Source organism: Mus musculus, chromosome 14 (assembly GCF_000001635.26).
Source record: "Mus musculus strain C57BL/6J chromosome 14, GRCm38.p6 C57BL/6J".
NCBI lineage: Eukaryota > Metazoa > Chordata > Mammalia > Rodentia > Muridae > Mus > Mus musculus.
This window is the reverse complement of record NC_000080.6, coordinates 66983079-67008877: the sequence shown is the minus strand read 5'-3', so window position 1 is coordinate 67008877 and position 25799 is coordinate 66983079. Positions and strand designations below refer to the sequence as shown.

At 43.7% G+C, this 25799-nt stretch overlaps 1 protein-coding gene across 3 annotated transcripts; it reads left to right on the top strand.

Annotated features, from left to right (window-relative positions):
• Positions 1-23640, top strand: Bnip3l (BCL2/adenovirus E1B interacting protein 3-like). 3 transcript variants are annotated; one of them, NM_009761.3, is made up of 6 exons: positions 1-190; positions 9174-9357; positions 14929-15001; positions 19369-19472; positions 19594-19743; positions 21103-23638. In NM_009761.3, exons 1-6 carry the CDS (start codon positions 94-96, stop codon positions 21149-21151), a joined length of 657 nt encoding a protein of 218 aa, NP_033891.1. In that variant the 5' UTR covers positions 1-93; the 3' UTR covers positions 21152-23638. The 3 variants fall into 3 exon arrangements, with proteins under 3 accessions (NP_033891.1, XP_017171296.1, XP_006518534.1); XM_017315807.2 differs by lacking the exon at positions 1-190 and adding an exon at positions 690-1041 and having other exon boundaries at positions 21103-23640; XM_006518471.2 differs by lacking the exon at positions 1-190 and adding an exon at positions 8369-8473 and having other exon boundaries at positions 21103-23640.
• Positions 23641-25799: the final 2159 nt, after the last annotated feature.

Genomic DNA, 25799 nt, shown 5'->3' with positions numbered 1-25799 from the left:
AGAAAAGGGGGCGGGGGAACTCGACTTGTTGTGTTGCTGCTCGAGAGCCGGATACTGTCGTCCTGCGGCCGTGCCGCTTCCAGTCTCCAGACCATGTCTCACTTAGTCGAGCCGCCGCCGCCCTTGCACAACAACAACAACAACTGCGAGGAAGGGGAGCAGCCCCTGCCGCCGCCCGCTGGCCTCAACAGTGAGCACGGGGCCGCCGGGCTCAGCGGAGGGATGGGGGAGGAGGAGCCGCTCGGCCGCCGCCGTGCGGGCGGGGGGGGGGGGTTGGTGGTGGTGGTGGGGGAGTGGGCGGGAGCAGACGACAGCTCATTGGTTGGGACCGAGATTGTGCGTATGACTGACAGCGGCGCGCTCCGGTTAGGAGCAGGCGCTCGGCGCTGGCTCGCGGCCTGCGCCTTGGGCGCCGAGGTTTAGGGTCGCGGTGGGCGTCGGGAGCCGGAGGCGCACGCAACTCGGGGTGGCAAGCGGAGGCTGGCCAGCGGAGGGGGAGCATGGGACGTGCGGCGGGGACACCGGGGGATGGACGCGACCGGTCGGGCGTGGCGGGTGGACGTGCGGCCGCGCAGGTGTGCTTGCGGAGCTCGCCTCCTACCACACGCCGGTCCAGGGGGTCATCGGAGTTTCGTGCAGGGTGCTTGCTCCGCCCCTGACATTTATCTTTTTTTTTTTTTTTAGTCTGAAAATTCCCAAGTTTCTCAAGTGAGTTTTTTGTTGCTGTTAACCTTGAATTCATATTTTACTGCTTTTTCTTTTCTTTTTCTTTCTTTTTTTTTTTTTTTGAGAGAGCTTCTCATGTAGCCCAGGCTGGCCTCACTCGTTGTGTTGCTGAGTGACCTGATCCCTCCTACTTTCCACTTTCCCAAGTTCTTGGGTGACAGGCGGCAGCCACCATACTAGTAACTTTTCAAGTGCTGTTTCTTATGTTAAATGGATTGGGTGCCCAGCACATGCCCTAGGATCACGTCCATTTCAGCCAAATCTGCAGTGAACTTCAGGAAATACAGTAAACAACACAACAGACGCAGGCCACAGGTACTAGCAATTGAAAGTTGATGGTCAGGATCCAGTTGCAGTCAAACAGACATCTTGTCCCCAGAGTGTCCGCTGTTGTTGTGAGATCGCCGGACCTTCTTGCCCAACCTTTCTGTTTGGATTTCATGTCTTAATGAAAGAGGTAGTGGGTGGTGGTAGTTGTCACAGGGCCAGATGAAGTTCTTTAAAAGCCATTTGTATGCTTAAAGGTCAGGCAGTGTCTTTCATAAGAGGGATGGCTTCCAGGGTGGCCAGAACGGTTTAGGGAAGAGCTGTTACTGAGTCTAGAGGATAGTGGCAGGAGCGTTTGGGTATTTTAGCCAGGTGTGGTGCCACTTGCCTGTCATTCAAGCACTAGGGAAGTGTAGTAAGCGTGGTCCCCAGAATAAAACTTTGTGTCAGAAAACAACAAAACCAAAAAATAAGGAACAAAGAATTCAGGAATTTTAAGACTCTGTCCCTGCCCCATATTTTGATAAGCAATATTTGATAACTTCTCTAAAATGCCGGCTTTTACAAAGATCTAGTCAAGTGTGTCCTTAAATTTTACTCATAATCACATAATTCAGAATTTAAAATTTTTACCCATCTTTAGCATACATTTTTGGAAATGAAAAGACTAAAGAAATACATGCTTCATGTTATTTCCAGAAGCTGTGGCTCTTTTTTGAGGCCCATGGGTGCTTTCGGGAGCCTTCCCTTGTTTTTGGCATGCTTATATATGAGTATCTTCCGCCTGGGCCTTTATGAGTTAGTTGTGCTCAGCGTCTTCTTACTGCTTAGATGTCTGGAAAATTCAAAGGGATTTTCATTTTTCTTGGATTCTTTATTAACAACAGAACTGAAAAGGGTTGAGCTATGTTTGTTTATTCCTAAGTCTCACAGACCTGGGAGGTGTTTGTCATGGACCAGCCAGCTTCTTCCTTAGTTTTCTCAATGGCTCTTGGAGACCCTCCAGCCTATAGATGATACCAGATGTTACTTTGGGAAATCTGCTAGATAAAAAGTATTGTACTTGGGCTAATTAAGCTGTACTTTTAAAAGTTACTGAAAGCTCGATGGTGCCAGGTTTAATTATTGTCCTTGCCTCTTACTTTGCTTGCTTTGTTGTTGTTGTTGTTGTTTTGTTTTGTTTTGTTTTTTTTTTCGAGACAAGGTTTCTCTGTGTAGCCCTGGCGGTCCTGGAACTCACTCTGTAGACCAAGCTGACCTCAGCACTTGGGAGGCAGAGGCAGAGGCAGAGAGATCTGCCTGCCTCTGCCTCCCAAGTGCTAGGATTAAAGGGGTGTGCCACCACTGCCTGGCCTTTGTTTGCTTTTTAAAGTTTAGTACACAACCCTGGATTGAACAAAACAAACTTTATTGATTCTTCCAAGTGATTTTTTTTTTTTTTTTTTTTGGATGAGCAAAACAACTTACTCAGACATCTAAAACCATCCTAATTGCTGATAACTCTAAGCACTTTGCTGGCCGCAGTTCCACAACTGTGGAAAACAGCAGCTGAAACACATACAGATTATCTCTGGCTTGGGATTTTTATCTTTAGTTCAAGGATCATGGCAGAGGGTTTGTCTGTCCGTTTTAATGTGTATGGGTGTGCCTGCATATATGTATGTGCACCATGTGCATACCTGGTGCCTATGAGGCCAGAAGAGGACATCAAATCTCCTGGAACAGAAGTACAGATGGTTGTGCGCCTCCAAGTCATGCTGGGAATCCAACCCAGGTCCTCTGGAAGAGCAGATACTGCTCTTAATTGTTGAGCCATTTCTCTAGCCCCACAGCAGAGTGTTAATAGCAAATTATTAAAATTTCTTAAGGACTATTTTAGGGGTGTGTGTGTGTGTGTGTGTGTGTGTACACGTACCTATGTTGTGGTATGTCCACTTGAGTGCAGGTACCCATAGCATCCAGAAGATGACGTTAGATCCTTGGAATCTGGAATACAAACAGATATGGGTCCTGGAAATTGAACTCTGTCTGTTCCTTTGGTTTTGTTTTTTTGTTTTGTTTTTCAAGACAGGGTTTCTCTGTGTAGCCCTGGCTGTCCTGGAACTCACTTTGTAGACCAGGCTGTCCTCCAACTCAGAAATTCGCCTGCCTCTGCCTCCCGAGTGCTGGGATTAAAGGCGTGCGCCACCACGCCCTGCAACTCTGTTCCTCTGTAAGAGCAGTGCATGCTCTTAACAGCTGAGCCATCTCTCCAGCCCAAATTATTGATATATTTCAGACAGTGAAACCTTTCTCTGATTCTGTTACCACTATAGGAACTGTTGGAAGACAAATACCCAAAAGGATGTTTCCAGTAGTTACTTTTATAATTAACAAAACTATCAAGTTTCTCAAGGTAAGACACATAGGAGACTGCAGGAATGGCATAAGGAAGATCAGAGTGGTATCATAACTCTGGTGTAATTGGAATTACAGCCTTTTCTTGCTATCTGCCCTGGGGAAAGGTTCAGGCTAGGGCACATATGATGCCTTTGTCAGTCACTAATGTGTAGTGTCCACTCTTCTGGCACAGAAGAGTGCCAGGGACTGTTTTGAGCTTATCTGAGATCCCAGCATCTAGGACCTGAAACAGACAGGCAGAGAGGCTCTCAGGACCCCTGAGTGCAAGTGATTTGTGAGGCCTTAAAAAGTTGGGAGAAAATGAGAATGTTTCCTGTGATGTGTAAGAGGATTTAATTGTTGGTGAGAAGCTTAGGGGCTGCAAGCTTCAGTAGTGTGATGATGAGTTACTGGCCAGAACCTGTAATGCCTTTCCCTAGCCATTCCAGAAGACTTCAATTAGAAAATGAGCCTCCATGTCTTTGTACAAACTAGCACAAAAGAACAGCTTTCAACATGTAAACAGTCCTTTAACAATAACTGCTTCAGCTCGCTCTTTAAAGCTTTCTTGTTAGGAAGAGAACTGCCTCGGAGGTGGTTTCCTCTGTATTTTTTGGATTACATGAAATCTTTGCCTTGTTTCCTTTCCAAGTATAAGGGGAGTTTGTGAGGATTGGCAGAGGTGGCACATTGGAACCTGAGACTGTAAATGAGTTCAGATCATGGCTAAGGTAACCTAGATCACTTAATGAGTGAGGTCCAGGGTGGCCTAGGCTTGAAGTGAAAGACAATAACAAAAGAAAAGTTTCCCCACCCCCACCTGTTTTCCTTTTTTATGTCATATTCAGAAGTTAAAGTTAGTGTTTTAAAATGTTTCTATTTCTGTTATCAACACCAGATTAATTTTGTTTTCATACAGGGTCTCATTGTGCAGCCCAGGATAACCTTGATTGAACTTGTAGCAACCCCCCTGCCTCAGACACCCACTGGCCAAAGTTACAGGTGTGAGGGACCACACCTGTCTAATAGGTTTCTTTCTAAGGAATGTATACCTAGCATTCCCTTGGCACTGCACACTTCCACAGAGAACACAGCTGGAGTCAGGAAGATGGCTCCATCCTTAAGTCATTGCAAGTATGAGGATTTGAGTTCCCCAGAACCTATGCCAAGCCAGGCACAATGGTCCACCCTTGGAATCCTGGCATTGGGAAGCAGAGATAGGTAGATCCCTGGGACTCCTTGGCTAGCCACCCTCAACTAATTATCAGCTTCTTGGTCAAGGAGAGATCTTGTCTCAGAAAATGAGGGTGGCTCTTGAGAAACTACCTGAGAATGACCTCTGGTCTCCATAATGCACATGTAGTCACACAGAGGCACATGTACACATACTTAGACTATCTCTAAAAGACAGTTGCTGAGTTAAGGATAATCTAGCTTTTTAAGGCTCTTTCAGAATGTTCACTGATTCTGTCAGTGAACTGAGAATATAGTCTACTGGGTAATTGTCTTTGGATAATAGTTAAAAGTATGCTGTGTCTTTATAAGAAGTGAGATTTTAGGTAGCTGGAAAGAAGACTCAATAGTTAAGAGCATTGACTGCTCTTAAAGAGGACTCCAGTTTGATTCCTAGCACCAGGTAGTGGCTCGCTCCTAACTGTTAACTCCAGTTAAAGGGGTGCTGACACCCTCTTCTGGCCTTCATAGGCACCAGCCATGCATATGGCACACAGACACCATGCAGGCCAAACACCCGTACACATGAAATTGTAAAAGAAATTTTTAAAATGAGATTCAAGGTAATCAAAAGAATGCACATACTAACACTGAAAAGCATTTTAAGCCGGGCGCACACCTTTAATCCCAGCACTCAGGAGGCAGAGGCAGGCGGATTTCTGAGTTGGAGGCCAGCCTGGTCTACAAAGTGAGTTCCAGGACAGCCAGGGCTACACAGAGAAACCCTGTCTCAAAAAACCAAAAAAAAAAAAGAAGGAAAAGCATTTTAGAGTTATAGGTAAAAACCAGTACTTAACACAGTGGTTCTCAGCCTTCCTAGTGCTTTGGGCCTTTAGTACAGTTCCGCGTGTTGTGGAGCATGAGGACGCCCAGCCATCAGATTATTTTGTTGCTACTTCATAGCTGTAATTTTGCTACTGTCATGAATCTGATCTGCAGGATATCTGATGTGTGACTCCTAAAGGGGTCATGACATGAGAACCAGTGACTTAGAGGAACTTAATATAGTATAATTCCATTTGTTTATTTTTAAAAATAATTTTTGAAGTTACTCTAGTCTACAGAGTGAGTTCCAGAATAGTCAGGAGTACACAGAAAAACCCTAACTAAGCAAACTAATATAAAAAGTATTTTATGTACATTGCTGTTCTGTCTGCATGTTTGTCTGTGTGAAGGTGTCAGGTCTCCTGGAACTGGGATTACAGACAGCTTCGAGCTGCCATGTGGGTGCTGGGAATTGAACCCAGGTCCTTTGGAAGAGTGGCCCATGCTCTTAACTTCTGAGCCATTTCTTCAGTCCCAAAAAAATATTTCATAAGTTAAAAAAAACTTGTAGAAATTTCCATGTGAAACCATTTAAGAGATTTCCTCTGGATGTAGGGGTGGGAGCCAGGGGTGGTGCCTTCCCATGACCCCAGCACTTAAGGTCTTGGGATTTGAGGTATATACTGGGTTGTATGAGACCATTTCCAGCAAACCACAGAGCTTGGGTTACATAGCCTATTGCACTTGGGTTCAGTCCCCCATTACCACAAACAACCTTCTTACCCCCAACCCCCAAAAAAAAGACCCCACAAAGCTTGGCACTAAGAATGGGAGGAGAGAATTATTATTAGGTTTTTGTTTTTAAGATTTAATCAAAAATTGTAGCTGTGTTTTGCTTGCATTGCATGAATGTGCCCAGCATGTGTAATGGGTGGCCAGGGAGTCCGGATAGGGGGTATGGAATCCTCTGGAACTAGAGTTACAGATGGCTGTGAACCTTCGTGTGGGTGCTGGGAATTGAACCCAGGTCCTCTGCAAGAGCAGCCAGTGCTTTTAACTGCTGAGCCCTCTCTCCATCCCTGAATCTTAGTTTTGCATACTGACATCTCTGAGCTTAAGGAACACACTTTAGAAATCCAGTGATTTTTGAAGTCATACAGAATATATTTTACTATAATGACTGACCTGTATTGTGGCACTTCTCTGTGTGCTTTATTTGTGCCATCCTGGTAACTCTGAAATAGCTACAGCATTTATCCTTATTTACAGATAAGGATACTGAAACACAAAGGCTAAGGCACCTGTCCAAACATAAGCTGTTAACATTAGCATGGGCTGTGACTGACTTCATTCTGCACTCTTAACTGTGGTGCTGCTGGTTGCCAAGTGAAGACATTCTGCCTTACAGTGGGAGTGGGGGCATTGTGCTTCAGGCTGTTGAGCCTTGGCCGGGGTCACTTTTAAACTTTCCTAGGTGTGTCTTCTCAAGTTCCCAGCGGTAAAGGTAGTGACTGTATATGTTTAAAGTGGAAAGTAGAGTTGGCATGATGGCTTGGAAATCCTTAAGAGAAATGAGGAGGAGCAGAAACCCAGGCACTATGTCTACCACTTTCCTTTGATCAGATTTTCCAAGCACTTGTTGATTGTCTGAGTCTCTGTCTGCAGCCCTGGGTCCTCAGTGCTCCTGCCAGGGCATCCCTGGGCTTTGTTGGTTTTGTTTATTTTGCACAGTGGGCTGTCTGCAAGAACCAATCTCATTGGTTTTTATAGACACTTGAAATCCTAGAAGCAGTGGGAGTAGGGGAAAGATTGTTTATTCTCTCTTCCCCTCCCTCTAGAATATTTTACAGATCTAAATTTAGATGTGCTCTGGCACTTTTGTATCCACTCCACGGGCACTCTAAATATTTAAACTCTCCTTGCTAGAGATCTCTTAGCAATACTGGTTTTATGTGCTCCTCCTGTGTTCTCATCATGACCATCCTCACGTAGGTGTAGAGTGAAGCCAGGTGCTGTTGTGTGGCTGTGTTGTTTGGAATTAATTGGTGATTTCCAGGCTGCTGGCAAAGGGCAGAGGGCTGGCGGGCGGGCGGGCGGGCGGGGGGGGGGGAGCTGCCTTTGATGGGGAGGACTAGCTAACTCTTTAGTAACAGATACAAACTCCTTAGTATATAAGTGAGCGTCTGCTGTTTGTCTGCAGTTACTGTGTTTAGTTCTGGCAGCTCTGGGAATTAGGCCCCCTGTCACAGCTCTGTAATCTGGTGATGCTGAGTGAGGATGGTGGTGAGGGGGTTGTTAAAGGCTGGAGTGCCATTCCAGTCAGATGAGCTTCCCCTCCTGGGCCTGGTGTCATTGGCTCCTTTGGTGCATTCTTGGGTTTGAGGCGGCCTTTGACGACTCTCACTGATCTGCTAAGGGTTTAGAGATTTGGCCCTGCTGACCTGTTAGATTACATTTTGAAGGTTTTGGGGGAGATTTTGTTTGCTTTTCCATTTTCTTTCAAGTTATGGCTTTACTCTGTAGCCCAGGCCAGCCTTGACCTCACTCTTTTTTTTTAAAAAAAGATTTATTTATTTATATGTAAGTACACTGTAGTTGTCTTTGTTTGTTTGTTTGTTTTTCGAGACAGGGTTTCTCTGTGTAGCCCTGGCTGTCCTGGAACTCACTCTGTAGACCAGGCTGGTCTCGAACTCAGAAATCGGCCTGTCTGCCTCCCAGGTGCTGGGATTAAAGGCGAGCACCACCACTGCTTTTGACCTCACTCTTGGTCGTCATATTGCCCCAGATTCCCGAGTGCAAGTGTGAGCATTGTGCCTGACTGTTGGTTACTTTCCTAAAGTACAGTATTGTGCAGAGGGAGCGTAGAGCATGTCTATTTTGTGAACTTGATTAATTGGCTACTGCTACTGATTCCTATTAAAATTTTAAGAACCTTAATCATTCAACTTACTGGGCCAATAAGAACTTTCAAAACGTACAGATTATAAAGGCCCACCCTCTTTTCCTGTGGTCCCACGCCCTTCAGCCATACTCTCCGGACTTCATGAAAACCCTAGAAAGTAGAGGTCCTAGGAGAGAAAAAGGGAAGGAACAACTTCACAAGGTACGTTTGGTATAGAAGAGAAAGCCTTGAAAGAGTGTAGCAAAAGGAGAGACACACATCTGTAGAATAGAGCCAGTGCTCCTCACCCCTCAGTTTTTAATTTTTCCTGGCTTTATTAAGGACCTGGGTTTGGGAACTATTTGAGCGCTTTGTGGTAACATTCAGGTTTTCACTCCAGGGGCTTTTTCAGTTGTGTTAGTAGACAGTTGTACTGTTAAGGTGAACTGTATGATGTTGCTAAGTCATATGTTGACTTAATTTAGTACAGATGTACCTAAAGAGCTGAGGAATCCTGTGGCACACATGGCAAGTGACTTTGTGTGTAACTGAAATGTTAAATGTAACATCCTGTCTAGTAAAGGAAGAGGTATGTAATTTTTGAAGGACAGCCTGAGTTTTCACCAAAGCATTGATTGGATACAAATTAAACTTTAACCAAAAAGAAAACTAACTGGCTGGAGAGCACATCTTAAGTTTCGGATTTCTACCTTCTGAGTGCTTTAATGCAGGAATCCCTGAGGGAGCATAAGAACATGGGCTATGACTTTGTTCGTGTTTATTTTCTTCAGAATACTTTGGCTTCTGTTTGAGGCAAGTCAGCATTCTTATCTGAACTCAAGCATGTGGGCATCTGTGTGCACAGGAGGGATTTTGGCCCTGCAGTGGTTATGACTTATTTATTATCTGACTCGTCCAACAGGTTCCTGGGTGGAGCTACCCATGAACAGCAGCAATGGCAATGAGAATGGAAATGGGAAGAATGGGGGGCTGGAGCACGTTCCTTCCTCGTCTTCCATCCACAATGGAGACATGGAGAAGATCCTCCTGGATGCACAGCATGAGTCGGGACAGAGCAGCTCAAGAGGCAGTTCGCACTGTGACAGGTAAGTAAAGCTCTGGGTGCTAAGTCAGGAGTGGGGTGGTTATAAAGCTAACTCTCACAAGGGGCAAGCTCATTTGCTTAAATACTCATTAGCAGAATAGGCCTCCAGGTTTATTGTAGCGTACATGTTTAAACTGGACAGCTAGGCCAGGCATGATTGTACACACCTTTAATCTCAGAGCGTGAGAGGTAGAGGCAGTAAGTTTGAGGTCAGCTTGATCTACATCTTGAGTTCCAGGCCAGTCAGGGCTGTATAGTAAGGTCTTCTCAAGAAAATTAAAAACTGTATAGCTAATGGATTTTTATTCTCAGATTGAATTATTTTTGGTTGTTTATCAGTTTGAAATTGAATAGCAGATCAGCAAGATGGTTAAGCACTTGATGTCAAACTTGGTTGACCCGTTTCATCCTGGGTCCCACATGGTGGAAGGAGAAAACTGACTTCCTCAAGTTGTCCTCTGGCTTCCACATATACACCCACACATGTCTACATACACAAACTAAATGCAATTTTAAAATGAAAATACAATTTAGTGTCATGAATGTTCTCTCAGAGTTCATCTGAGTTTATCCCATTTTCCTTTGTTTTTGAGCCCATGTTGTGACTCATGGTGACAAGTCTCTCCCGTTCTAGGCATCAGAAGCAGGGACCATGTGACCTTTTTTTTTACCCTTCACAGTAACAGGCTGGCACACAGAAAACACTCAGTAAATGCTAGCTTGCAGGACCTGCAGGTTGATGGCGGTTACAGCCATGTCTGTGACTGTGGCTCGCAGTAAGCAGTGCACTGAAGGCGTGCGTTTCTCAGAGGAAGGGTTATTTACTTACATCTCTGTATGATGCTTTGCTTCTGAAAACCTAAGTCCATTCATTATGATTATTATGGTGAGGACTAAAAATACAGAAAGATGTAGGAAAGGAAAACAAGTGGTTAATTAATTTTCAGTTTGTGCTTCTTTTCCTTTCCTTTCCTGAGAAATTAGGTATTAAATAATATTAGCAATTCTAAGCTCATATAGGTATGACATACCTATTGAAGAGGCTGAGCAGGAATATTTCCACAAGGTGAAGGCCTGCCTGGACTACATAACAATACATAGTAATAACCCATCTCTAACAATGGAGAGAACTTGTTGGTGTAGTTCCTGGGACAGTGTTAGCCTCCTAGGCTGCTCAGTGCTGGTCCATTTGCAGCTGACTGATGAGTCACCACGGTGAAGATGCACATACACAGGAAGAATATTGAGGGATGTCTAAAAAGCAGCAGCATGGGTAGGACTGGAGGAAGAGATTGTGCATATTTGTCGTAGATGTTTTTGTGTCTCATCTATAGTACATTGTTAATTTTTATCTGAGAGATAGAGAAAGTGGTTAAATCACATCTGACCTTCTTGTATGCCTTATGTGACCCAGCTCTGTCTCCAAGGCAGCTGGAAGACAGGTTGGTTGGCTGTTTGGCACAGTGAGCACCCTGCTACCCTCGTGTCATCTCTGCCTTGTTGCTGAGTCTCCTGTCACAAGCAGAAGTGAGCACATGTTTCTTTCTGAGTAGTTGCCGTTGGTTTTGGAGGCTATAGCACTAGTCTGTTTTTCAGTAGTCTTGTTGGTTTGTTTTTTGAGACAGGATCTTTTACATAGCTCTGTCCTAGACCGGGCCTGGCCTTGAACTCATAGAGATCTGCCTGTGTCTGCCTCCTTAGTGCTGGGATTAAAGGTGTGTCCCACCATGCCTGGCCAAAATAAAGTTTTTTGTATCCAGGGTTTTTGTTTTAGTTAGGGTTTTCTTATAAGGACAACATTTAATTGGGGCTGGCTTACAAGTTCACAGGTTCAGTCCATTATCATCAAGGAGGGAGAATGGCAGCGTCCAGGCAGGCTAAGAGTTCAACATCTTGTTCCAAAGGCCGTTAGGAACAGACTGGCTTCCAGGAAGCTAGGATGAGGGTCTTAAAGCCCACACCCACAGTGACACACTACTCCAACAAAGCCACACCTTCTAATAGTGCCATTCCTTGGGCTGAACATATACAAACCATCATAGACTTGCTGAAGGATTTCAAGAGCTTTCTCTTTTTAGGTTCCTGAAGCTTTCTGCCCTCTGTAGATCATTTTTGTATATGTGCAAGCGTGAGACTGATCGTTGGTACCATGTGTCCATTATACTTCACAGGGTACAAAGAAGTCACTTGCTTGCTGGACCTTTTATTTAGCTTACGATGTCAGTGATGTGTGCCTTGGACTATGAATTCATCTTCCCAGGGTCAGCTTAGTTCAGGTTCCTAAATATGATGAGGAATGGCAAAGGGGCTCCCTGGCCAGCTAGTCCTGCTGGGACAGTGGGTCCAGTTAGAGGCACTACCTTACAAAATAAGATGGAGAACAAAGAGGAAAGTAGTGAGAGTCACTTTCAGCTTCTACAGAGACATACATTTGAACCTGCACAGATGTGTACACCAAACACACATAACACAACACTGCTACAAAATAGGTGCCTTCAATATTTGTGTCATTTGACTTATAATTGGTTATTAGGACATGTTTCTTTTGTGACCTACAATGTAGATGGAAGGGTTCTTCGAATTGTTGGACATTAGCCCTAGCTGATGTATATTTTCTCTTCTCCTTTTCCCTTTCATTTCTACCTCCTCTTCCCTACTTTTCTCTTGGTGCTGAGGACTGAACCCAATGCCTCTAACCTGCTGGACATGAATTGCTCTGCTGAGCTGCATCCCTAGCCCTCTTGTGACTCTCTGGTTTTGGAACTGTCCTGCTGAGTTGCACAGACTGGGTTTAAACTTGCTGTGTAGCCTGGGGAAGCATTAAACTTGAAAATTTCCTGACCCAGGGTCTAGAAAAGCTGGGATTTCAGGCCTCCACCACTAGGCCTAGCCTGTTTTTCAGGTGTTTTATTTAAAAATTATTCCATGCCAGATGTGGTAGTACACATCTCTAATCCCACCACTCCAGAGAGAGGCAGGCAGATCTCTTAAGTCCTAGGACAGCCACTGCAGTGGAGGTTAGAAGTTGTCCCTAGCGTTCCTTGCTTTGTGCTCTCTCCTGCCCACTCAGGGCAGCTTCTGAAAGCCCAGTATAGATTCGTCCTTAGAGCTCTTCCTTTGGCTGTCAGTGCAGGAGAAGCATATTACCGTGGATTAACAGGCTCCCTAGCTGAGCCTGAGAGGAGCTGGCTTCCAGGCCTGATGACATTCTGAATCCTCAGGTGTAACCAGCTTACCAGTGAAGAAGGGAGCATTTCTCTAGCAGAGATTGGTGTCAGCAATACAGTACTTCTGTGGGCTTATGGAAAAGTCCTCTTAAGTAGCAGGTCACTTTGACTGTCGGGTCTGGTCATAGTTGTATGCAGCTGGCACTTGATGCCATGGTGTTGTCATCACAAAGATGATAAATGTATATCATGCTTGTTTGATGTAAACCGTTTCTATTTCCATTTAAGACTCCTTTTAAAAATTTTAATTGATTGTATATACTTGCCATATTTGTGCACATATGTTATGTGGGTCAGGAGGATTTTGGATTTGGTTCTCTCCTTATACCTTAAGTAGGTTCTAGGAATCAGGTTCCCAGGCAAGCACCTCTACCCATTGAGCCATCTCACCTACTCATACATATTTTTTTTAAAAGATTTATTTATTATATGTAAGTACACTGTAGCTGTCTTCAGACACACCAGAAGAGGGCATCAGATCTCGTTATGGATGGCTGTGAGCCACCATGTGGTTACTGGGATTTGAACTCGGGACTTCTAGAAGAGTAGTCAGTGCTCTTAACCACTGAGCCATCTCTCCAGCGCCCACATATTCTTTCTTGGTGAAAAATGCCTATTTCCTATAATTAAATTTAGACTTGGTTTTGGGTTGTTTGTTTTATGTTTGAGATGGGTTCTCTCTATGGAAGGTTAGCTGTCCTGGAACACCTGTGTAGACCAGATTGGCCTCAAATGCACTGAGTTCCACCTGCCTCTGCCTCTCAAGTACTGAGATTAAAGTTGTGTGCCAAAAATATTATGGATAGCAGTTGTTTACAGTTTTCCTCTTTAATTTCTGGCCTAACAGAGGCATCTGTATTCTTATCTACCTGTGCATTCAGTTTGTGGTGTCACATACTGTTTTAAGGTTTCTGTGCTGTGGAACATAGCCAAGAGAAACTTGAGGAAAAGATTTGTTTAACCTTACAGTTTATAGTCCATCATCAAGGGAAGTCATGGCAGGAACTCAAGACTTGGACCCAAAGCAGAGGCCATGAGGAGCTGCTTACTGGCTTGCTTCTCCAGGCTTCTTTAGGCTGCTTTCTTAGAGTACCCGGGACCAGCAGCCCAGGGATAGCACTGCTCTCAGTGAGCTGGACCCTCCCACATCAATCATTAATCAAGAAAATTCTCTATAGACTGTCCACAGGCCAATCTGATGGGGCCTTTCCTCAATTGAGATTCCCTCTAACAAAATGAGTCCAGCTGTGTCAAGTTGAGCAACTCATGTATTGTATAGCCTTTAAAAGCTGTAGTGTATACTCACAAGAGGATGGTAGCAAAGACACATCCTGACAGGACTGTAAGAGCAGTTTCTGCCTCACAGAAGACTCTGAAGAGTCTGAAATGCTGAGGAGTTGTGTGAGCACAGAAGTGTTGAGAGAAAGTGTTGTGAGGTAATTCCATCAGAGAACACACATAAACACTCTTAATGCCACACAGAAAGTTTATATTGCTGGCTGGTGGCTATGCAGAGAGCTGGCCTCAGTCATGCAGCCCCTGAGCATCATAATTCTTTGTTTTTTATGTAGAAAACCCTCATCCTAGTTGTCACACTTCAGTTAGCAAACAGTGAAATTACAGAAGCCAAAAAAAGCAGAGTTAATACATTTAGGGACTTTCTTAGATCCTGGATTATGAATTTTTTTTTTTTTTTTTATAGATTAGGTCTTTGTTTCTGTTTTGGCAGGTGTTGGCTGGCTTTTAAAGTCAGAATGGTGCTTCTGACATGGCTTCAGTTGTGTTAAGGTCTGGGGGCTTGTTACAAAAGAACTCAGGCTGTTTGGATTGGACAGTGGTACACGACAGTGTGATGCTTTTACATCATCGGGCCGCCGTATATTCCCTGTTGCTCTGAAGGCATGCATTACCACTGAGGGAGTCTGAACATTCTGCATGACTATTCCATTAGATTCACCACTTTCTCTCACATACGATTCGCTTACTTGGTGTTAGATAGACTTCAGGTTTGTTCCTGTTTCCAAGCTATCTTGCTATAGCTTTCAGTTTTCTGTTTTCCAATAAAGTCTTAAGATACGATATCAAGAATTAAAACTACTGGGAAGGCTCGATAGATGGCTCAGTTGGCTAAAGAGATTGCTGCCAAGCCTAGTGACTTTTTGAGTTCTATTTCCAGGAGCCCACATGGTGACAGGGGGCAATAGACTCCCAGTTGTTGTCCTCTGACCTTCCCAAGTATGCCAGGCAGGACACATGTGCAACCACACAGAGAGACATCTATGTCCATAAAAATAACTAAAGTGTAAAAAACAAACAAAAACTAATGACTAAGTTTTCTCTCTTAGCCCTTCACCACAAGAAGATGGGCAGATCATGTTTGATGTTGAGATGCATACCAGCAGGGACCACAGCTCTCAGGTAGGTGTGTGTTTTACTTTATTTGGAAAATACGTAAGAGTCTCTCACGTTTGATGGCTGAAAACTGGGGCTGGGCTCCAAGCCTGATTGCATTCTGACGAGTCAGCACTGAGTAGTTTGCCATTGGCGTGTTTACTGCAGAGTCAGAGGGAGAACATCTCTATGAGCTCACGGAGCTGTCACTTTGACTGTTGGGATGCTCACAGTTGTACAAGGCTGGCCCTTGATATGCTGCATTCTTACCAGCAAGCATAAAGACAGTAAGTGGAAGATAAGACTTCCTTGTCCTTGCCATTTTCTCCTGTGTTCAGGTGTTTGAAAGGTACTGGTGGCTATCTGAGTGAGGCCTGCAGACACCTGTTTGCGTTGTTCTCTACTGTGTGAGCACAGCACCTGTGCTGGGGTTGTGTGCCTGGTATGGGTTCTAGTCTTCTGTCCCACTACACGGTTTTCCCACATCTCATTGCTCTCCCTTTTGCTGTTTTCTGACGCTGGAAAATCCATGTGCTCAACACTGGCTTATTAAGCTCACTTCAGCTGCTCACATGCTGAAACTTGGAATACCAGTTTCCTTTGTGATACGCTTTATTGGATAGAGAAGATCGGTGGTAAATGGCTGAAAGAAATGTGAGTGAGTTTGGCCACATGCAGGATGGTGTAACTGGTGTGGGAAAAGCACATGGAGTTCATGGCAAAGGCATCCCCAGGACAGAAGAGAGCAGGGAGCTGATGATCTGCTGTGTATGCTCTTCAGTCTGTGTTTTCGTTTAGACATTTTCAAAGAGTGTCTTCGGGTGCTCTGTTGGAAGCTCCATAGACATACTCTGCAGGGAAAGCACGGGTCATCCTGTAGGCCCTGCCCTAGGAGCCATGCAGGTTGTAAAGAGCCCAGAGTAAGCACACCAGGGATCAGGCAGATGTGGTCACCGAATTTAACTGTGATTTTAGGGATGAATGCAGCTGTCCTAAAATTAAAAAGAAATCTGAAATTCAGGATAGTTTATGATATTCTGACAGATTAAGAATTAAGAATCTCAGTGAGATTGACCTTAAGCAGGGGACAAGCCATGCTGATGGACTCAACAGCAGAGACGACATGGGTTTTGGCACAGGTAGCATAATGCTTCTAGAGACAAAGTTGGGTCTCTGGGGCAAGAATTTCAAACAAGGGAGAGATATTAGTAGATGCTTTATACTGCCCTTTTAAAATTGAAGAAACAATTGAAAAATTAGTCACCAGGGATTAGGAAAATCATATCTCATGAGTAAGAAAGTTTGATGTTAGAAAGTTAAGAACAGTTGACTGAGGCTGTCTCTTCTTTATGTGCACCTGAGAGGAATAGGTTTGTCCAGAGAAAGAAGTGAGGAAAAATACCAGGTACTTACCAGTCTTACTGGGTGCTGAGTTATGTAAACAAAACAAACTCAAAAACTTCACACTTTAACAGTGTGGTGTTTTTAGTCCAGTTAAGGGAAATGGGGAGAGAGACACTTTGTCCTCATGGTTATCACTTAAGATGACAATGCAAGTCAGTGTTGGAGTCAGGACTGAAAGCAAATCCAAGCCCATGATCTATCTATCTAGTCCTTCCACTGAACTAACCTCTGAAGGGAGTTAGTCCCAGGAGAGCTTGCTGGGCACACAGAGAAACTTGACAGGACCGCAGAGCCGTGGGGTGGGGATTCCTAAGCTGGCACAGAGCGTTGTTCTTACTGATAGGACGATGGTACTCATGAGGCCCCATTGTGTAGCAAGAAACATTTACACTCTCATGCCGACACTGTTGTTGTTGAGAATGGGTCCAGTGCAGAACTGAGATCTTTGGAAGTAGCTTCTTTCTTATCTTGTGAGACTCTGGTTTATTTGTATGTGGATACAGGCGTGCAGCTTACTATCCCGGTTTAGAGACTTTGAAAGGAAGATTAACTGAGTGTAAGATAAGGACTGTGAGGTGGTGAAGACAGTTGACTGGAAGCATGTGTCCAGGGAAGAGCAAAGCATGAGTCCTGTGTGGTTAGATGAGGGGCCCTTTTGTCATATTCTTTAGTCACAGGAAGATGGCTTAAAATCTCAAAATGAACCAAGCATAGTGTTAAGGTTTATTGCAGTTTCTGGACTCAGGAGGCTGAGAATCATGAGATCTATAGGGCAGCCTAGGCTCTAAAGAATGTTTGAGGCTGTCTCACCATCCCCTCTCCAAAACTCTGGGATTGACAAATTTCAGACAATAAAAGAATGTAGAATCATGTTAATATTAGAGTTTAAGGTTAGAAATGTGTTTGTAGACTAAAATAACTATATGACTCCAATGGTAACTTTGCTTTATTCCCGTGGAGGAAATCTCATCGTATTCGAAAATTCAGAGCACAAATCTCTCTGTTTGTACTCTGAAAAGAATAAAATATTAACTGGTTAAAAAATACCTAAGCTAAACCAGAAAGCAGGCATTCTGGGAGGCCAAAGGAGGAACTAAGAACAAACTACCATCTGGCTAGAGTGCAGTTACTGAGGCAAAACTCTTGCCTAACATGTGGGAGGCCATGGGTTTAAGTCTCCAGCATTGCTGAAACCAAACCAAAAGAACAGGGAACCAGCAAGACAGCCTGAGTTCCACCCCACATTGAAGCCCCAGCACCCACATGGTGGAAGGAGTAAGTCAGCTTTTACCTGTTGACCTGTGGCTTCTACATGTCATAAATAAACAAACAAAAAATGAAAACAAAAGAATCTCCTATAGGGGCTGGTGAGGTGGCTCAGCGGTTAAGAACACTGGCTGCTCTTCCAGAGGTCTTGAGTTCAATTCCCAGAAACTACATGGTGGCTCACAACCATCCGTAATGAGATCCAATGCCCTCTTCTGGTGTGACTGAAGACAGTGACAGTGTACTCACATAAAATAAATAAATCTTAAAAAAAAAAAAAAAGAAGAACCTATAGTAGTCTGAAAACTCACAAATGTTGTGCACACATGCTGCTCAGTGCTTGCAGCATGACTGCTGATTGGCTTCTGCCTGAGGATGATCTCAGGGTTGCTCCACAGAGCCAGCTCATGATTCTGAGTAAGCTCAGTGCCTGCTGGGAAAAGCTCTGTCTTAAATGCTGCATTGTGTTAGTTGGTGGAATTTGCCAACTTCAGCAGAACTAGATAAGGACCGTGCTGACAAAGGGACGCAAACATCCCCTGAGCTTTTGGCTTGGATTTGGTAGTAAAGGGGTGATGTGTAGAGCCAGGCTCACACTCCCAGACAGCTGAGTCCCGAGGAACTGGGGCTATGGGGAAAGCGTCCTGTGAAGAGGCCAGGTGGCTTCAGCTGTCAGTCAGAATCAGAGTTTTGGGGCTCTGGTTTGGAGTCACAGCCTCACATTCCTTTGAAACTAAATAAATACAACTAATGTGTCATTTTTAGGAATTTTTCATCTCTCCCTTTCTGTTAAAAGAGTTTTCCAGACATGATAGCCCAAGTCTATTATCCCAGCAGTTGAGATCAAAGGCCAGCCTGGCCCCATATTGAATTCCAGGTCAGCCTAGGCTACAGAATGAGGTACTGTCTCAGAGAAACAAAAACAAGAAAAGGCATGTGGAAATGTAATGGTTTTTTGTTTGTTTATTTGTTTGTTTGTTTTTTTCTGGCCTGAAAGCTTAGGTTATCATTAGCAATAAAAAGAATATTTTTCATTTATTGCAATAGATGTTAACTTCTGGCTCACTTCAAAATAGCTTATTCCAGAAAAACTTGACTAATATGTTTTCAAAATCTTGAGAAATATTCATCTTTAAAAAAAAATCTTTCAGAGAGTAAGAAACCTGGGCCTTTGGAGCAATTTGCCTGGGTTAGAAAACAGTAGTCTTCCCCTTTAGTTACGAGGCCCTCAGCAAGGCACACACGCCCTGTCCTCATTTGTAGAGTGGAATGCAGCAGTTTCTGTTTGGAATTGACCATGGTAAAGTTTAATGAGTGACATTGGCTTTAGTAGATGCTGGTCTCAGGTGGTTGGCAGCCTCATGATTTACCACATCCCTTTGCTAACTTCCTCACAGATTTAATTTGTTCCCATCTCCTTTTTGGTATGTTTATTTTAAATGCAGTTGGGAATATGTACAGCATAGGAAGTTTAATGTTGAGAAGGACACAGTGAAACACTACGTGTGCATCCTCGGGTTCAACAGCACCAAGGCCACAGCATTGCCACCCCTGCAGAGGACTTTTCCAGGGTTACAGTCTACTTCAGTTTTAGAAAACAGCTTGTTTCCTCCATTAAAATCACCAATACACAACTTTGTATTTAGTTTGTTTTTTTATTAAAAAGAATTGTTCTTTTCTGTGTTTCTTTTGTTCCTTTCTTCTCACTGTTTAATTCTTTTTAGTCAGAAGAAGAAGTTGTAGAAGGAGAAAAGGAAGTTGAGGCTTTGAAGAAAAGTGCAGACTGGGTATCAGACTGGTCCAGTAGACCCGAAAACATCCCACCCAAGTAAGTTACTGCATGTGTCTGGGCGGGCGGTGTGATTTCTGTGCTCATGTGGAGGGGCTTGCTCAGGCCCGGCATCTGCAGCACTTGTGGTCTGATTCCAGCCTCTGAACTTCTTCCCCAGAGAGTTCCATTTCAGACACCCTAAACGTGCTGCGTCTCTAAGCATGAGGAAGAGTGGAGCCATGAAGAAAGGGGGCATTTTCTCTGCAGAGTTCCTAAAAGTTTTCATCCCATCTCTCTTCCTTTCTCATGTGCTGGCCTTGGGGCTCGGGTAAGTACCCTGATAGAGTCATCATGTGACTTAATGGGACTTAATGGGACTAGGCAACAAGGCAGTCAAAAGAAAGGAGCCATCATTATTTATCTTTTATGAGTTATTTAAAATTTGGCTAATTGTGAGTAATGTATAAATTATTAAATATAAATGTAGGAGTAAATGAAAAATGCTACCCTCCCTCCCCCAGATGGTAAAACACCATTGTGGAGCATGATTCTGGAATACACTGGTAGGCTGCTATGGGTACCGTCTTTGTCTTTTAAACTTTGTGGCATTTATTCAAAAGTCAGCCAGTATTTCCCTTAATTCATTAACTTGTGGCATGTCTTTTCAATTAATAGCTTCCCCCCCCCCCCGATTTTAATATTTTAAGAAAACATACTTCTGAAATATTTTAGTTTATAAACATTAGCTTAATTAATATTAGTTTCAAGTCCTACCTACTATGCTCTGAGCATGCCCAGTGAGTCTTTTTCTGTGTCTGATGCATGGAAAGTGGATCATTGCTGATCTTGCTATGAGTGGCTCAGCATAGCAGAGGGAAGTGCCTGCTCTGGAGCATGGGCAGGTGTGCATCTTCCACTGTCTCTCCTGTAGAGGATCTGTTCCTCCAGACAGGGCCAGTATTCACAGACAGCTGAGTGAGAGGCGCTTGTGGAGGAAACAGGATAGGAGAGTGTGGAGCTTGGGAGGACTCGTAATACCTGCCAACTATTCAGTTCATTTACCACAAAAGCTTGGCTTGGGGGCCTTGCAGTATTTCTTGCTTTCATGAATCTTCAAGCTTTGTTGTTGCTTTAATTAAATTTAACTCTTACCACAGAAAATGTTTTAAAGGGGCCTTAAAAATTGCTGCGATATTGTTGAGGAGTTTGCTGCCTGTTTTTCTTGGCCGTTTTTTGCTTTTGCTGTTGAAAGGGTCATGTTCTTGCCTGGTATTGGAAAGCCATGTTAGGTTCCCATCTTAAAAACACTGGCTCTGTGACCACCATCTCTCTAGATTTGAAATAGCAAGAGAACATTTTATCTAAAAGGACTCAGTTGGAGGCTGGGGAGTGCTCTGCTTTGGGCTTTGAAGGGTTCTAATTTCCTTAGCCTGACCTGGCTTAGCATCCCTGCCCTTGAGCTTTCCAGTCCTGACTTAGAGGAAACAGAATCCATACAGCCATTTGCTCTGAGCTCATCAGGGGCCTGTAGCTCAGTTGGCACATGCTGTTTTAAGGTTGGGGAGTCTGGGAAGTGTGCACAGAGTCTTTCAGGGCTGTCCCAGCTTGTCAGCAGAGATCTCCCTATGGGCCAGGCTGCTGTGATTGTGGAAATAGATAGAACATGATACACTCTGCTTCCTTACAGCATCTATATTGGAAAACGACTGAGCACACCTTCTGCCAGCACCTACTGAGGGAGACGAAAAGCCCCTGGAAATTCGTGTGGCCTGTGAAGTGGTGTATTGTAGTTTGAATTTGAGACCTATTGTAAGCATGATCCCTACCTACAACCCTATTTTTACATACCCAATTCCAGTAACTCTCAAATCCAGTATTTTACTCAAACTCTGTTGGGGCATTTTACTAACCTTGTTCCCTTTTTGGCCTGTAAGACACTTTAGAGATTCCTAACAGAGTTTACTGTTGTTTAGAAATTTGCAAGGGCTTTTTTTCAGCAATGCCACCAGCAGATTATAATCTTGTCAACAGTTCATTGTCTCCTCTTAGTACCACCAGTCACCTGCATCATTCATGCTAGAAGCTGTGTTCTAGCCATGCAGTTACATCTCTTTCTAAATGAGGTCAGGTTTGCAAATAATAACAACAAAAAAGCTTTGTTTAGTCTTTGTTTTGTTTTCCAGGACAAAAACAAGCTTCCCTAAGCTTGAATTTATAGTTATAAAATGAAAACAAAACCAAAAAAAGAAAAAAAAAAAAGCAAGACACAAGAAAAAAAAATATCCTGGGCAATAAAAATTACTTTAAACCAGCTCCAGAGCCGCTCTTTTCCTAAGCCTCCTGTGCCGCCTTCAGTTTGTAGGAGGCAGCCTGTGTGAGTGACAGACAGGAAACAGAAGAGTAGAACATACTGGCAGAGTTTTACATTAGGATATTGCTGTCTTTTCTACGATAGAGAATCTTTATTTGTAAGGAATGTTTCAGGCCTAGACATACATGAAACTTATTTTTGAGGTTTTTGTGCTTTTGGTATTTTCATGTGTTACCTGCATGTGAATTTCTCATGACTTTGTTTTTCTAGTTTCTTTTTTTTTTCTAAGAAGAGACTTGGAACGAGTCTGATTCATGGTGTTAATAGAGGCTTCTTGTTTTAGGAAGCTTTGCTTACACTCTGGAGCCTTTACACTCTGAAGGAGAACTTCAGGGTTATTCCAAGTACTTGTGTGACTTGGAAAAGTAGACTTGGGTTGTGGGAACAGTTGATAAAGTTCTGGAAAGATGCCATTCATTCTACAGTCTTCCCAAGGTGTCCTAGTCTCTCCCAGGCCCCTGTGATTTTCTCACATAGGTGTCTTCTCAGTTCTGTCAAATTCCTGATGTTCTGCAATACTCAGAAAATTCTTTGAATGGCAGACTTTCTTTTGTCTGTTTCTAAAATGTGAAGCTTTAGGACCAAATTGTTAGACAGCATCAGGATTGCGGATTATCTCAAGTAGATTTTGTTAGAGTTCAGAGCACAGCATCACTCTGAAGGAGTCTGTCTTATAAATACATAATTACTGTTTAAGATGTACACTTTGCTATAGTTACAGAACCATTGTGAATTTCAAAGCTAGCAACCTACACGGTGCACCAGGTTGACTTGAATAAATTTGGCAACCAGGTTTGCAAGCGTGCAGAAACTAACTCCTCTCTCACAAAGGCTTATAAAATTGGTGTGTCCTATGGAAATGGAAAGAAAGATAGATAAGACATTTCTGTCAATTTTCAAGAACTTGGCTGTTTATCTTTAAGAAAGATAAAATATATATCCAAAATAATTTTGTGAGTTATTTTCCTTCTGGCATTTAATACCTACATGATTTGTGAGCTACTTCTGCCTTCTCCTTCTCTGCTCTTAAACCTGGAGACGCTTGCTCTGCCTTCTCCCCTATCACTTCAAGTGTTTATACCTGAGTTTCTTAGGAAGAAAGTAAGTCTGATGGCTTGTTGTTTTGCTGTAGTTGTTTTGAAAAGCCGAAATCAAATGGTCAAGGCTGCTGAGGCTAAACTCCAGCAGAGTTTGCAGCGCTGATGTGTGAGCTGGCAGAGCAGAATCACTCTTCAAGCGCTTGCTCTTACAGGCAGACATCGTTTTCTCTCTAAATTCAGTAGCAGTTTCATCGACAGTGCCATTGAACTATGGGAACATTTATGATTTTCTTTCAACATTAAAACTGAAGTTAGTTTTGCCATTTTTGAAAGTATTAGTAAAATCATGGAATACATCACAGAACAGCTGTCCATCAGTGAGCTTGTACAGTGCTGATTTGCAGCTCCAACATGCGGGATGTTCATCCTCCTACACAGATTCTTGTTGGGTGAAACAGATTGTCCTATCACAAAGCAGAATTCAACAAAGTTAAAATTTAAGATAAGGTTTAAAAAGCTTTATTCCTGTTTACAATTTGGGATGAGAAGCAGGCTTCGTTTTAAGTTTATTGAAAACTGGCTCAGATGTTTATAAGTCAAGAGGAAAGCGGCACAGAGAACAGCACAGTGAAGAGTGAAATGGAGAAAACTCTCACGGTGAAGCAGCTGTTGGAACTCCTGGTATTAATGGAGCCAGAGTGACATGCATCCTTCGTCTGTCTCATCAGCACTGGCGTCATTCCTTACAGTTTACAGAACTCATGTAACTTGTAGCTATAAACATTTTGTGCCATTAAAGCTCTCACAAAACCTGCCTGTCCATATATCATTTTGACTTCACTCTTGTTGACAAAAAGCCTTTCCGTGCCTACATGCAACCCTTCCCATGGAGAGCTCACCAGGACCGGAGGACCTAACTGTCCCAAGTGGTGCTGCACAAGCCTTTCTTTTGAGAGTAGTAGTAAGTGAAATGGTATTGTTGAATCAGTTGGAGTTTGTAGTAGTCTGGGCTGGCCTGACATTAAACTTGGTTACTGTGGAACGATACATGTAGCTCACTAGGAGAGTGTTTGCCTGCCCTGTGAAGCTGTGGATTCAACCCACAGCACTCCTTCGTCCCCATGTAAGTAGGGACTAAGGATTAAAATTTAACCTGAAATGAGGTGGTGGAGTTGCACAAAATTCAGTGTACAGTGCAGTGTAGACAGTCAGACTTTGTGTCGGTCAGTATCCCTTCAAGTTACCAGCCCTACCTTCTAAGAGAAATCTGCCTGCTGGGGACTCCCCTTACTGAGCATTGCGGCAGATGTTAATTAGTATCGATGATAGGTGGCTTCACAGCTGAAGGAACAGGATTAATTAAACCAAAGTCAGTAGTGGCAGACAGGAAAGGACTCAGGACCTCTCTTCAAGACCAGTCTCCCGTGATCCACTTTGTCAACTCAAGCTTCTCCACTTACAGAGCGTGCTGCCAGCTGGGGGCTAAGCTCTTATCCCATGAGCCTGTGGGCCTTCTTTGTATTCAAGCTGTCCAACCCCTATCATGTCATTCACAGAGTTGGAATGCCAACTCGAAGCTGAAGCAGTTTGCAGGCAGCAGCCTCGGTTTTCCTAGAGCAGTCCTGAAGTATCATTAATGTTTAGGAGGGTTACACACAACAAAATGTGACTCTAGTAATGCAGATTCTAAAAAGTGCTCAGCCAGCAGCCCTGGTGGCATTCCAGTCACACTGCAGTGTGTGTCTGCCTTGATCCCTTGCCTGGTAGGAAGCAGTACTGGCCACAATGGTACAAAGAGGATTAGAACTTCCACGTGTTCACTGGGGTATAATTACGTTCAGCATTGTGAATACACTTGAGGGAGGGGGGACCCAAACATTTTAGCTGTTTCTCCAGGTTGATCTTCATCTCCTTCAAATCCACACTGTTCCTGCCAAAAGAGACAGCCTTTAGGGGACAGAAGTCAGGGTAAGAAGTTGGAGGAAATGGCTACTGGCAGCTTCTACACTGCCACCAGCAGTGTTAACTGTTACTGAGCTGGTTCCAGTACAAGTGAGGAGAGGTCAGAGGAAGTGCAGAAACCAAGAGGGAGCACTCCCCGTAAGCCAGACTCAAACTTGATGAAGATTTAGGAGTGTTACATGTGGAGGCTGAGAAAGGGTGTGTGTGGCCTCTGTCACTCCTTTTGGGTCAAGGTCCCCCTCCACCTCTCCACTCCCCAGCCTAGGACTACATTTATTTGCCTAAGCCAGAAGTCAGCAGGTGCCCAGAGATTCCCTTCTCTCTGCCTTTAGACACACTGGCTGTGATAGGAACTCCGGTCCCCGTGGTTGCACAGCAAGCTCACTACCATTGAGCCATTTCTTCAGCCTCTTCCCATTCCTTAGTTACTACAATACTCCGAAGTCATTTACCATTTGTAAAAGTGAAACTCAAGTCAGCAACTTGGCAATTTTAAAAGTCAAGTACTCCAAAGCTACAGCAAAGGTAATGCTACATTGATACTAACACGATAAGGAATGGCAGAAGGAGATGATTGAAAGTCTTTATTTTCCACAGAGCAGAGAATTTTGTATGTGTCGTAAGATCACTGCAGTTTGTAACACACTCAAGTATTGTCTTGAGTCGTGAAAATGCTTCAGGCAGCAGTCTCTGGCTTAGTGCGTAGTGCATGTGTTTCAGCTAAACTTAATTTGCATTATTTTACGGGTTAAGAATGTTGAACACTTGTTCAGATATTTACTGGTTGCCTATATTTCTTTGTAGAGAAAATCTCTTAAAACATCATCTGTCAAAAAAAGCTCATGGCCAATGAGCTGAGGCGGGAAATAGGAGTTGGGACACTTGTAGGAAGAGAGGATTCTGGGAAATAATAAGAGATAAAAAAGAGACAAAGGGAGTACCATGAGAGACAAGGTTGGAGACAGACCAAGAAGATGGGCATTAACCATGAAGGAGACACTGAGGAGGCGC